The sequence below is a fragment of the Rhodnius prolixus genome, unplaced genomic scaffold (assembly GCF_049639745.1).
Source record: "Rhodnius prolixus isolate KJV_2025 unplaced genomic scaffold, Rpr scaffold_11, whole genome shotgun sequence".
NCBI classification, from domain to species: Eukaryota; Metazoa; Arthropoda; class Insecta; order Hemiptera; family Reduviidae; genus Rhodnius; species Rhodnius prolixus.
In genome coordinates, this window is record NW_027411625.1 from 7,084,805 (window position 1) to 7,099,958 (window position 15,154).

General features: G+C 34.5%; 1 protein-coding gene across 4 annotated transcripts in view; it reads left to right on the forward strand.

Moving 5' to 3' along the window:
- Dhit (regulator of G protein signaling double hit) overlaps nt 1–15,154 on the forward strand; it is a 134,834-nt gene that overhangs the window by 105,078 nt on the left and 14,602 nt on the right. For 3 of the 4 annotated variants that reach the window (XM_074138004.1, XM_074138005.1, XM_074138007.1), the window contains 3 exons: nt 4,837–4,848; nt 10,811–10,897; nt 14,798–15,026. In XM_074138004.1, coding sequence (XP_073994105.1) covers nt 4,837–4,848; nt 10,811–10,897; nt 14,798–15,026 — 328 coding nt within the window. The remainder of the gene's footprint in view (nt 1–4,836; nt 4,849–10,810; nt 10,898–14,797; nt 15,027–15,154) is intronic. The other variant, XM_074138006.1, reaches the window with a different exon arrangement.

The following is a 15,154-nucleotide window of genomic DNA, read 5'->3' on the forward strand; positions in this document are numbered from 1 at the left end:
AGAATAGAATACAGATGGGATAATCCAGTATCCTTAAATAGATAATTACAAATTTATTAGCAAATCCTTAATTATTACTTGAAAGAAATCATAAAATGTTAGCAGAAAAGTTGAAACGTGTATTGGCAGTGTAATAATAGAATTTCATCACATTTTGCCACACATCTCCAATATAAGCACACTTTAATTCGATGGCAAGAATACCTACCGATCGTCGTAATCAAGAATTGTTTACTGGATCGCTAAAATTTTCCCAGTGAGTCACTAGATGACCCAGTGGGTCATAGGTTGCCAACCACTGCGTTAGAGTTATGGTCACTACAGTAAAAGTTGTGAGTGTTCACATTAAATATAAGTAGTAAAAGTAATTGCTTATTTTTTTAAAGGGCTTTACGTCCAACTACCGATTAGGTGTCGTGAACGGAGGCGACTAGCAAACATACTTCACTAATTATTTCCCATAATAACGGATTAAATAAAATCCAATGTCTAGACCGGGAATCGAACCCAGTACCACAAGACTTATTAGCTTTACAGGTCTCCCCTCTAACCCGCTCGGCTACTGTGGCGTCTAACAATATATATACATATATTTTTAAGCAATCAATAGAGTTTTTGTTGAATCAAACAAAACATAACGATTTGCGTATGAACAGTTAGTGTAATGCAAAATGGACTGTTGTTTTTGGAGTTTAGGAGCTGTATGGCCACAGTTATCTTCTGCCCTTCGCGAGAACCAGCAGTCATCAACAGCGTGAATGTTGAGTACATCGATCGCCTCCATATCCTGCCCTAGTTTTGTCTGCCACAAACTAAATAAAAGAGAAAAAATCCATTAGAATCAGTAATCATTACGCTATAAACATAGAAGCGTTCCTCCCAGTGGGTGTTTTTTGAACTTTAAACACTTGTTGCCGCAATCACATGCTTTCTAACTACACTTATTGCATCATTCTTAATTATTATAATATCCTATAATTACTATTCAGTTTATTGCTTTGATTTGGAGTAGGTTTCATATAAACAGGTTCAGAAAGTGTTAAGCAAACAGTTTCCCTCAATATATTTAAACTGCAAAAATTATAAATATTGTTCATCTTTCATTTTTTGGTGACTAATAATTTTTCACGTCAGGGCTTATACTTATTTAATAAGTATAAGCCCTGAAGATGACCTAGTCCCTTATTTCGAAAGCTTGACAAAAAATTATGTCTAATATTGGCAATAATCCTTCTTCCTTTTGTGAAAGACTGTCAATAAGAATTTAAATTATTTACGAAAAGTTAGAATCTGGATAATTGTTTAAAAAAGAATCGTTGTAGTGTTAGTGTTTTTTTTTACATAATTATAATAACTCAAAATTTTAGTGTAGTATATGTACCGCTGAAGCGAGTACAAGGGAAAGGACTAGCTATGCGGTTAGCGTATTTGATTTCCACGCGGAGATCCCGGGTTCGAATCCAGCTGCTGGCCCTTAGATTTTACTCTTCCTAGGAACTTCTTACAGCTCACTGTCCGGTTATTGACAGTGTTATCTGTGACGAGTGAACACTGTCCGAAGGCCGTCAGTGCACTGAAAAAAGCTCCGGGCACCAATATCCTGAAATGTTGCCATGCCTTAAATCATTTTTAAAAAAATAAATAAATAACTCAAAATCTAAAAAACATTTACGGATATCATAAAGACATACAAAAAAAAAAACTAGATTTTTATAACAATTCATATCATTTAAGTAATTTTGCTGCATTAAATTTTCATTAATATTTTTCAGAATTTATTAGCTCTCACAGACCATTAAGCTGGCCATTTACATCTATAAAATATTTTTGGTTAAAATATCAATAAAATGGATATAACGGGTTCATAAATTGCAATGAACAAACACTTTATTCCAAATTATTCTTCTGATTTATCTTTATTATACTCTTTATTCTGAATAATCATCACATAAACTCGCACATTAAAATAGAAATTGTTGGTTATTATCCAAATTTGGGTCACCGGGTTAAAACGAAATTTTAGTATTGAATTCTTCTTACAGAAGAATACGAGACCACTATTTCCACACAGTTAATACGAGGGTTGTTTGAAAAGTCCGTGCAAAAATAAAAACTACTTAATTTTGGGGGGTAAACTTTTTTTATTTTTCAACATAGTCTCCTTTTAGGCTTATACACTTCGTCCAACGCTGCTCTAGTTTGTTGATCCCTTCCGAATAATAGGATTTGTCCAAGTGTGAAAAATAGCCATTCGTTTCTGCAATCACCTCATCGTTTGAATAAAATCTTTTTCCCGCCAGCCATTTCTTCATATTGGGGAACAAATAGTAGTCCGAGGGAGCCAAGTCTGGAGAATAGGGGGGATGTGAAACGAGTTGGAACCCTATTTACATTAATTTTGGAATTACAACTGCTGAGGTGTGAGCTGGTGCGTTGTCGTGATGGAAAAGGACTTTTTTGTGGGCCAATCGTGGGCGTTTTTCTTGCAGCTCGGTTTTCAAACGGTCCAATAACGATGAATAATATGCACCTGTAATAGTTTTACCCTTTTCCAGATAGTTGATGAGGATTATTCCTTGCGAATCCCAAAAGACAGTCGCCATAATCTTTCCGGCCGAAGGAACGGTCTTCGCCTTTTTTGGCGCAGATTCCCCCCTTGGTAACCCATTGTTTAGATTGTTCTATGGTCTCAGGAGTGTAGTGATGTATCCATGTTTCATCCACAGTGACGAAACGACGCTTAAAGTCCTGCGGATTCTTCTGGAACAGCTGCAAACCGTCCTTGCAACACTTCACACGATTTCGTTTTTGGTCAAGCGTGAGCAATCGCGGCACCCATCTTGCGGATAGCTTTGTCATGTCCAAATGTTGATGCAAAATATTATGTACCCGTTCATTCGAGATGCCCACAACACTAGCAATCTCAAGCACCTTCACTCTTCTGTCATCCATCACCATATCATGGATTTTATCAATGATTTCTGGAGTAGTAACTCAACAGGGCGTCCAGAACGTTCAGCGTCACTTGTGCCCATATGGCCACTCCGAAAATTTTGAAACCACTTATAAACTGTTCTAATCGAAGGTGCAGAGTCACCATAATGTTTATCAAGCTTCTCTTTAGTCTCCTGAGGCGTTTTGCCTTTCATAAAGTAGTGTTTAATCAACACACGAAATTCTTTTTCTTCCATTTTTTGAAAATCACTCGACTTCCTCGATTCAAACGAATGCCAAACACAAAGAAATAGACCGATCTAGCTGAAACTTGGCGTGTGTTCTTCCAAGAGATGCTACTAACTAAACATAACCTCGATACGCTATCTCTCTGACTTTGCACGGACTTTTCAAACGACCCTCGTAACTACTTCTAATAATGATTTACTAATAACTACTTCATTCCTAAATTATGATTAAATGCAGTCCATTTAATTGAGTACTTGTGAAGAGTTTCGATAATCAAATAATTAGTAAAGTACTTAGTAATAATAACTTACCCTAAAAATATGAATATCTTTATCCATTTTATATTACATACATAATAACATTCAGGGTAATCGATCTATGGATAATTTAATTTAAAAATACACGAAAATAACTCAAACTGTCCGGTAGGGCAGTTGTATAAGGGTTGATTGTCAAAAAATGAACGAAAAAGCGTAACGTAGAAAAACACCCAACTTTAACAATTTTTTTCTCCTTTTCTATAAAAGAAAAAATTCCCAAATTTTCTTTAAAATAAAGGGCAAATCCTCGTTAATATTTGCAGCACATAATATATATATATACATGAATAATCAGATTAAAATGTAATTAAGGAAAACTATATTGATATGTAATATTAATTAACTATAATTAAAAAACAAAACTAAATTCTAATAAACACCTAGATGAGATGGCCATGATATTTTATTTGTAATTAAAAAATAAGGAAGGTAACTGGTGTTTTAATGGCTAGGGCTAGACTATAGATTTTGTTATCATCTGACATGACGAGTCTTTAAAATTCCAGGGTGAATGCCACTTGTTACTCATCTAAATAAAAATTATTGCATGCAATGTTTATCCGTCGAGGGATAACTGTCTCTGACGAGACACGAGGCTATAGTCTGATATTAAAGTCAAAATACCCCTTATTGCAACATAGTCTCATTAAAATATAATTAAACTTCTCATTTTTTGGTAATTACCTAGTGTATCATCTGAGATAGTATTAGAATCCTCCGTGTGAAGTCGAATCCATTTCGTATTTTGTTCTTGCTAGTCCTTCTAATATTGTAGTACCTAGCATAGACCTTATAATTGGCTCTGATTCAGTCGCTCATGGTTTTTCCTTCAAAATTCTTTAAAAAAATCTAATTTTCATACCCTGGAGTCAAGATGTATGTTTTTCGCCATGTAGCTTCCTCAACATATTTTTTAAAAAATGATTTAAGGCGCGCCAATATCTGAGGTTATTGGCGCCCGGAGCTTTTTTTCAGCGCACTGCTGGCTTTCGGAGAGTATTCTCTCGTTACAGACAACAATGTCCATCACCGGACAGTGAGCTGTAAGAAGCTCCTAGGAAGAGAAAAATCTAAGGGCCAGCAGCTGGATTCGAACCCGGGTCCTCCGCGTGGGAATGCAATACGCTAACCGCATAGCCAATCCTCTTCCCTAAAAATTAGTATTTCAATGAAGATGGTAATATGTATATATTATTATTAGTTCTTTTGTGATGGAACAGGGGTTACCTAAATATTATTATTTATATGTGTCTGTTTTATAAATGCTGATCAAAAATTTTTTTTAAAAAAAAATTCTTTTTTTTTGTTTTGTTTTTTGTTTTTATTGCTGCAGGAGAAACAAGTGGTAAGTGTAATTTAATAAAACTGGATGTGTAGAAGTGTGTGTTAGTCCGCGTGTGGCTAGTGTTTGCTTCTTTTAATTAAAACAATGTTGATGTTGATGTGGCTAAATCGCCTCGCGTAGTTTATCGCTGGCGATCACCTGCGGCCATACGTTCATATAGCCGGCTAAATCCAATTCTATAACCTGTATATTTAGCTTACAACTACCCTCCACACTAACTATTAAAGGCTATAAAAATTGATTGTCACTACATCAAAGTGTAGGATATGTATTAGATTTAGTAAAAAATAATTAAATAAAATAAATCTGGTTAGATCACTCTTTCACTACTTATCTCTTACTGGGGTTATTACAATCAATTGTAATGTGGACTCGTTACGATTGATAATATAGTAAATTCATCTCACGTAACACAAAGTATAAAGCTGTAAAAGAAACGTTCACACGACCAGTGCTGACTTACCGCTCTAAAGTGTGGACTAAGACGACAACAAATGAACAAACCCTGGTGATATTCGAAGTGAAAGTGTGTATCTAATCTATGGACTGATCTAATCTATGCAAAGAACCGAATTGGAGAATTAGCCATGATCGAGAAGTTTATGCTCCATGCAAAGGAGCCACGGATAACTCTCTACAATCATAATTAACTCAGAAAACTGCCGATGAGGCTGGGCATATATAGCGAGGACATCGTCTAGAGCCGGACTAAGGTGGCGTTTTAGCAGATTTGTGTGGCGCAAGACGTACTGGCAATGCTTGGATTTCGTAACTGGAAAGCAGAGAGAAGAGACGTCCATTGGGGCCCGTCTTGAGCAGGCCAAGACTCTTCATGAGTTGTAGCGCCATTATGAAGGAGAAGAAGGCTTTCTAAGAGTTAAGAGGTAGCTAAAGTTAGTTTCTGCAAAGGAAGCTATGAAGTTCGAAACAATATCTTTTTTCTATTATTGTGGAGCAGTTATGCTACATGTTAGTGAAGTGTTATAGTGAGTGCTAAGCTGTGACCTCGAACAACAAAGTTGTTCTTATGTGATATAATTCCTCCTACAAAGGTGATAAAAATTATTCTTTGACCAAAGTGATTATATTTTATATTAACTCTTATATTTGTCCCTAAACGTGTATAATTATATTATTCCTCTCTTCAATGAAGTTTAACAGAGTCCTCGCGGAAACCCCTTAAAAGTAGTCACCAGTTTTTACCGCAATTCATTGTTTAAATTAATTAATTAGATATTGTAAGGGAGCACTCACCATATTTAGGATTGAACTAGCGAGGATTCTGTCAAAATAAAAAACAGCAACCTCCGTCTTTACAGCCAACGTTTCGACAAATTTATTGTCTTCCTCAGGGCCTGGTTGTTACAAATACGTACATAACGCAGCAATTAGACTATTGTAACACATAGCAATACAAATACGTTACATCTTATTAAAAAGCTATTAGAAATGATATCAATTCGTTAGACAATTAACCTTATATTTCCTCTCTCATTCTCGTAATTCTTGAGATACATACCTGTTCTCCATTCTCTATAGTTCTCAGTTTTTTTCTGTAACTCACAACCAACTCGCATAAGCACGCAAGGTCTAAGGAATTTTTATTAATATTATTTCTAATAGCTTTTTAATAAGGTGCAATGTATTTTTATTCCTATGTGTTTCAATAGTCTAATTGTTGTGTTATTTTTTCGTAATGTGTTAGCCCTAAAGAAGAAATTTTGGCGTAAAGATGGAGTTGATGTTTCTTATTTCGACCGAATCCTCACTAGTTTTAGTCCTAAATATTAAGAGTTTACTGCCACAAAAAGTGAATGCAGGACCTCTCTTCTTAAAATATTGCATGCGTACTATTTTTTTCCCCCCGCTATTATGCTAGACACATTTCTTTTATTATCTTTTTTTTAAAATCACCAATGTCACCACCCTAGGGTATACATTAGAATCAGAGTGAAACGTGGGTGAGTCCTCTGTTTACTGGCGACTTCAGCCAAATGATGGTGCATTCATTTAGGTTTCCAAAGTGCAGTGAAGAATTTAGATTGGTTGAGGGGCCCTGGGCGCATAAAAGAAAAAGATATTGTTCCTGTTCCTAAAATCAAAACCAAAAAAATCTTCTAAATTCAGAATTGTTAATTTTATTTAATACCTAGGTATGAGTGTCAGTAATAATAAAAATTGGCACAATTGTAATATTTTTTTCTAACCAGTAGAGTCAGAGAAAGAATAAGAGACATAATCAATTATTTAACTTAATACAGTTCCAAGTAAATTTATGATTTATTTATTTTTATTTTAATGGCTATCCCTAATGCAGGAATCATAATTAATCAGAGTGAATACTAAAATATTGTTAACATTAATTAATTTAGGAATATGCAACTGATTAAAATGATTTCAATAATGGATTGTTTTTAGTTTCTGTATTTGATAAAAATGTTACAAATAGTTTTTTTGTAATTTCTGTTTTGCAAATTCATTAATTAATTGCCCACAATTGAAGGAGGGAAAGAAATCACAGTTTTACGCACAAAATAGACATTTAAAAATGGGCCTGTCTTCCTTAATTGTATTTCTTTAATACATTTTTATCTTGAAAATAAAAAGATTTTTTACCGACACATTTAAAATTGACATGATCAACAAATTTCCTAATATTATTTCGCAGTTGGGAAATTGCTTTAAATCTTTTTTTACTGTCAAAATTACTAGCTAAGGAAAGTATCACATCATGATTAAATTCATTTATTTATTTAAAGCGCGTCAACATCTAAGGTTATTGGCGCCCGTAGCTTTTTCCAGTGCACTGCCGGCCACCGTATAGTGTTCTATCATTACAGACAACATTGTCCATCAATCGGACAGTAAAGCTGTAAGGAGCTACTATAGTATGAGAAAATCTTAAGGCAGCTGAATTCGAACCCGTGATCTTCGCGTTGGAATCCAGTATTCGCTAACCGCTCGGCTAATCCCTTTTCCCTACGAGCAGTTAAAATTTTTGAAATTGAATTTTCACCAGAGAAAAGTGGAAAGCGTAGAGTATGACACAATCATAGGCAACCCCTGATATCTAGTAAATATCTAAAACCGGTTAGAAAAATAAAAAGTATGAATGAATTTGAATCTATTTTTATAATTTCTTCATTTCGAAGCCAATGATTTTAACAAATACGATGATATAAGAATTTTTTTGATTAAGTAAAAAATGATGCAGGTAGCTCATTAACTTATTAGTTTGGCAACAGCCATGTATAAGAACGCACCATTTCCAAAAAACTTTTTTTTATATATATGTATATTTAGGTGACATGCAAAAAGCATTTACATTAAGAACACAATTCTAAACATTTCACCAGATTGCCTTACTTTCTTGATGTAGTAATTAACTGGAGGAGTACTCCACTTGTTTGAAGTGACATTACAAGTGGCAAGTCCATACTGAGGATCGTGAGTAGGATATTTGATCTAGAATCCTGGTTATGTCATAGAGAGAATCTTTTTTAACTAATTACCTAGATATTTGTTTGCCTATTTAAAAATTATAATAAAGTTAGAGAGTTTATTTATTTGTAGTAAGGCGGAAAACCTATTCCAGTTTTCCTTTGTTATAATTTCACTGTATTTTCTTTTTCGCCGCCATACTTTGCCAAAATCAATAGACTTCTGAAGCTCTGCAAGGGTGGCCACTCTGATAACTCAGGACACGATTTGCTTATTAGCAAATCTGAAGGTAGACATCAAAAATACTTGTGATTGTTGTAGTTCTGCAACAATCTACTGTTGATCACTCCATCCCCAGTGCCGTAACAAGGATGTGGCGCTTGTGGTTTGTGTGCCAGTAAACAAAAAAAGGAGTATCTGATCTTGGATAGAGATAGGTGGTAGTGAAATTTTTTTTTTGTCATGTCTGATAGCGTTTTATCGCTACTTTGCGATATAAGATCTTCAAGCACTTGGAGACATAGCATTTTTTTAACCCGTACATAAAATATGAAAAATATGCATTTTTCTATTTCTAAAATATGATAATCCATTTGAACTAAGCTAAATAAAAACAATAAGGAAATTATTTATTAAATAGAAAGTGACAGACCTTTTTTCATTATAGAAATACTACCAAACAAAAGGCGTATTAGCTTTACCCGTCCAATTGCAACTGTCCAAAAATTAGAAAGATAAAATTACTAAAACTAGAACTAGAAACTTTGGATAAGTGAATCGTAAATACAACAAGCATTTTCGTAAAAACCAACAAGCAGTGTAACTATAATGTAAAGACAAAAAATGTTTGCCAATTTCGGTCATTATTTTTTATTCTGTCCAAGCTTTCGATCTAGGAACTAGGCCATCTTCAGGGCTTATGCTATTACACAATTACAATTATTTTTTATAATGTTATTCATCTAAATTTGGTGCGTGTCTTCTGTCCTGACTGTTTAGGTTACTTTCTAATAATTTCTCTAATTACTGAAGTGGGTGTTTTATTTTGTTTAAAATGATTTAAGGTGCGTCAATACTTGTATATGAGGTTATTGGTCCCCGGAGCTTTTTTCGGACAGTGTTCTCTTGTTACAGAGCTGTAGGAAGCTCCCTAGGAATCTAAGGGCCAACAGCTGGATTCGAACCTAGGACCTCCGCGTGGGAAACCAATACGCCAGCAAATCTAGTCTAACAAATCTTCCATAATCACACACAATATGCATCAGCCTTGTAGGGGTCCTTGGTTATGTGCAACAGTTATGCAACCAATTCTAGCTTATCACACCATGCATGCACATTCGTATGCAGTCACATAATTTACGTAATATAAAATCATTTTCTAAGTCTATAAATTTTCTATTTTTAGCAAATAATCATTACACTAAGGAGTAACACTTTTAAACTATTAAAGCACATTTAAGTCGTAGTAGATTTGGTTGATTAGGCTACTGCCTACAATCTAGTTAACTCGAGCTTGGCTGTTCACAATTAACTAATTGATTGAAAAATCTCTTTATATAACTTCATAACAATTCAGTTCTTCAATAACAAACAGTTGGAAAGGTTGTCTTCACAAAACATGGAGCTTTTACAGTATTTTATAATTTAGACAATACTTATTTGCTTAAATTCCTTGTGTAATTAATAAGTGAGTTCTCATTTTTTTCATTAATTATAGAAGATAAAGTAATATTGAAAATTCAATAGATTATGAAATTCCGTATTAATAAGTTCAATTTTATATTTGAAATTACCAATACGTTTTAAGTATTATATAAAATTTTATACTCGCCTATTCTGAAAACCTGTCTGATATCATCTTACATACTGCTCTATCAATGCTGTAAAACATTTCACTATCAAAACTAATAGATAACTCACTTAAAAGTTACTTGCGTAATAGCAGCAACTAATGTGTCTAAGGGTCTTCGGCGTAGCTGCAACTCTAAAGTGCCACTTACTATTCTATTTACCTTACCTATTTACCAAACTCTATTTACCATTGTATAATATTAATGTGCATGTTTGTATTGTACATATTTATTTATTATCCGATGCCCTCCACTTTGACATTTCAGCCATTCGGCACCATGCGCCGAATGGATTCTGTTTAAGTTTATCAGTCTTCAGTAGCTGTTCCAGTTGCAGCAAGCATGTTGAACACACATCCATAGCATCATGACGCCGAAAGCAGAACGGTATTATAAGCTTTAAGTAAAGTTGCGAATTAAGGCTCAAGTGAAGATTGTAGGCAGCTATGGCCAGTTAATAAATTGAAAGCAACCGCTCTGTCAAAGCTGGGCTGATTTTCAAAGCAGGCAACCTAACCTTTCCTATGTCTTTTCCTCAGATTCAGCACTACACTACAATGTCTTCTTTCTTTCACTCCAAAACAAAGATTTATTTGCGCAGATAATAAATTTAATAAATATTTATTTAATTTTCTTTTATTTATTTAAATTTGTGTTTTCATTTGTTTCAGTCTGGCGGTGAAAGGTAGCCAAGAAAACTGTGGCAAAAGGAAAGACTCGAACGCAATTGCCGGAATTAATTGTGATGGAGAGCCATTGTAAGTATGGAAAGATTATCTACTATCTTTTGAAGCAGAAGGCCTAGGCATCTAGCTTACAGCCTAGTTTAGCCTTAAAAATAAAGACTCTTAGGTGCCTAGTTAGCGCACTATTGAGTTGTACGGGTTTAGATATCTTAAAACAAAGCCTTCTTGTAGTAAATCGTGAGAAATAAATGAGCGATGGTTGTAAATTACTCTACTATCAAGCATTTGCTGTATTCATGCGGCATTGCTCAATAAACGTTAGGTGATTTTTAAAATATAATTACTTTGTTATTTATAAAAAAACTTTTTAGCTTTATTTGAACTGGTTAGCACTATGGGAACTGGTTAGCACTATTGGAACTGGTTAGCACTATGGGAACTGGTTAGCACTATTGGAACTGGGGAGCACTATTGGAACTGGTGAGCACTTTTGGAACTGGTTGGAAGAACTTCTTATTCTGTTCGCTGGGGTTCTTCCTGAGAGTTCTAGACAGAATTTTTGAAACAGTAAAATACCCTTACACCTCTTGCACTGGTCGCTGATTTTCTTTCTTCTTTACTTCTCAAGAGTTCTAGAGTGACTTTAGTAGTAAAATACACCGATATTGATACTAGTCGGAGGTGACGCCCTTATATCCGCCTCTTTTACACGGAGAGAGAGAACAGTGACTCAAACGTTTAACTTTGGTGCAGAATCCGCTGCTTAGGTTAGGTATGTTCTCTAGCTGCTTTATGAATGTGCAAACTGTTTTTCTAAGCACCTTGTTGCATTGGCTCCTTTCTTGTCGGGCTGCATTGTTCGGCTGTATATCACAAATTATCCCACTGCTGCAGTATCAAAAATTTTTACATCCTTAAAAAACCATCACATTATATAGTCTTTAACTTTAATAATTAAATATTATGCGGCGGGTGTTGGTCTAGTTGTCAAGAGCTTGGATTTGTAAGTGGGAGATCTCCAGTTCGAATCCCACATACAGCAACTTTTTATTAGTTTCTTATTTGTTTTGTCTTTATTCAGTTTTAGATTAATGGAGGCGTGCTCAGTTTAGATCTGATAAGACAGTTAGTATGGATTTCAGGGCTTTAGAATTCTTGATATCCCTACACAGTCTCAACTTAAAACCCATAGATTTCGCTATCTTCTTATAGTAATAATAATTAAATGTTTCTCTTTTATTTATGTCTTTTGTTAGTTTCTTTTTTGTTTTGTCTCGTTTCAGTTTTATATTAGCCCATCCAGGTGCGTCTTTAAATTATAAATACCCAAATCACATTACTCAAAAATCAATTAACAAATTCTAAATACCGTCGAAGGAAATTATTAGACCAGAGAAAACAGTACTTATATTTAGGGCCCGTTATGAAATTATTATCTTGAACTTTAAGCCGTGATTAGCAAATAATGTACACCCTTGTTCGCTTTTATAAGAGGCGAAGAAGTGATGTAAAGTAATCGCCTATTTTTCAAGGCTGCTTAACGTCTAACTACCAATTAGTTGTTGAGTAGGGGAAGGAACATAAAGCACATACTTTGCTATTAATATTTTGTCTAACAAATAAAATATTATATCGTATATACAGACGGGAAATCTACCACTTATAAATTCACGCTTCATAACTACTACACCCACAATCGCCCTATGAAGAGGAAAACTATAGTACTTTGTTTTAGGCTGATGTCCAACATTAACTGAATTCAGCAAAGAAAATGTATCTTTTATAAATAAATAAAATGTGGAATCTAGAATGGGAAAGTTATGTCTGTCTGTTCCTTGGTCAGGTCTTGATGTATCGAGCATCCCCTGGAGAAGGAATTTAATTATAATTGAATTACAACACACTGAACTTAAAAACAGCGAAATATCTTAAACAAAGTTTTAAGATTAAAAGCATAATTGTTGCTGCACTCTCGACAGAGAGGCTGTTGTCTAAAGATATTAATTAATTTTGTTTAATTTTTTTTTTCTCTCTTTTTATGAAAAATAAACATTTTCATCAATTCTAATCAATAATTTCTTTTGATAAAAAATAAACTTTAGGGTAGGTATTGTTATTGAATTAAAATTTATTTTTGAAAAGTTTTCAGAATCATTCTTGTTTTTTAAATTTTACTGACTGTACCCGGCTACGCTGTGGCTCAGTCCGCAGCGAAGCAGCAGCAGATCGATTCGGCGATGGCATTCCCGATTGATTGAGAACTTTGTTCGCGATTTCTAAGCACAAATCTTCAATCATTATCAACGCTTCCTGGTAGATTTCTGCAGTGAAAATATCTTCAGCCATGTGCGATTTATATTTCTTCCATAACTCTGTTGGACAATGTGATTGCAAGCGTCTTTAATGCATACATCCCAGTGTCGGTTGTTCTCCAATAAAGTCAGAGCTAGACACTGCACTGCGGAAAGTGGCATGTGGTAAGGCTGTTGTCCAAATTCTCAATTGCTGGTAAGACGTTGGACCGGGGCACCTTTACCAACCACAGCATGCGAAGAAAGAAGCATTCACCTTGATTGGGATGTGCAAGGCGTACAGTCTGCTACCGTAGTTTCTTTAAATATGTGCCAGGTTGTCCGTCGACTCGCTCTTCTGGAGATCCTTGATACTTTTCATGTGTTGCATTCAGAGAGAGTACTGTTAGCGACATCACTTGGTGTTCCAACAATCAGACTAAGGAACTAACCGTTGTCAGGGCTCCATTGCCGAGTCTTAAAAGGATTGTGTCGTGCCTAAAATAAATAAATTGAGAACAAAAAAATACTTGAGTATTGCTTTCTCTGAAATCTCACATCCTAAATTTTGTATTAGAAGCTATAAATGTTCTTTATGTTGTATTGTTAAGACAAGCGGAGACACCTGTTGTAACAAACTTTAGAGTCCGATTAATTATAAGGATTAAAACCTAACTTTATGTATATTATAATTATAGTTATTGTTACATGAACGGATTGGAAGGGATTAGTTATGCGGTTAGCGAATGCTGGATTCCCATGCGGAGATCTTGGGTTCGAATCCAGTTGCTGGCCTTGCGATTTTCTCTTCATAGAAGCTTCTTACTGCTAATTGTCCAGTAATGTACAGTGTTGCCTTTAACGATAGAATATTGACCTGAGACCGGCAGTGTACTGAAAAAAAGCACCAGAAGTAACCTCAGATGTTGACGTGCCTTAAATGTTCTAATGCTGCGCTAAATAAATGATATTAAAATTTTATTAATAATTATTTTTATTAATAAAGAAATTATTTTATAAAAATGGGATAAATTATTTAGATATACTCTTGATTTTGAATAAGTTTTTTTAATGTAATTTCGTTGTTGCACAGGGCCTGCTTTAAAAACATGTTTTGCGATTTCAGGGAACAAAAAACAGATGTCTCAGTTAAAGTGAATGTATTTTTGTTTTGTGTGAGCGAAGGACAAAGATGTGTTGATGAGATGAGAGAAATATATGTAGATATAATGCTAACTTCATTAATATTCTAATTGTGAGTTTTTAAGGATGCATTTAAATTAAGAATCCGTGATGCAAGCGGTGGACTTCCTAATGAAAGTAGCCAGAAGTGAATAGTTGAATTGATGAACGCTGGGGGGCATTAGATTAGTAATCTGCAGACTCCTAGAATTGAAAACTGGCCGATAGGAGATTTGCATAAGGGTTACTTTGATAATTTGTGTAACTTTCTCCGCATCCAAGTTTATTTTTATTTTTTATTTTTTTGAAGATGGGAGATGAAGATTGGCTGACAGCAAATGGTGTCCCTTATACATCCACCAATTCTAAAACACTTTATTTGTCTCTTACAGCTATAAACTTGTTTCTTACAGTAGTAAGAAACTGCTGTACTTTTCTTTTTTTCTACTGCAAGCGTAACAATTTAATACCAGCTTTTATTGTTTGAATTATTTTGCAGGCCATCTCTGGAAGAGATCCGATGTTGGGGCAAATCATTCGACAAGCTTATGAAAAGTCCGGCCGGCCGAAAAGTGTTCAGAGAGTTCCTGCGCTGTGAGTACAGTGAAGAGAACATGTTGTTCTGGTTGGCTTGCGAAGAACTAAAAAAAGAAGCAAACCCTGACCTGATTGAAGAAAAGGCTCGCTTTATTTATGAAGACTATATTTCGATACTATCCCCCAAGGAGGTAATTATAGTGTTATATATTAGATTAAAGTTTTAAATTCTCTTGTACGATTTCTGTTCAATCAATAATATTAAATATTTTCACTTAAGAATAAAAAGTTTTTTTTTTAATATTTACTTAATTTTTCT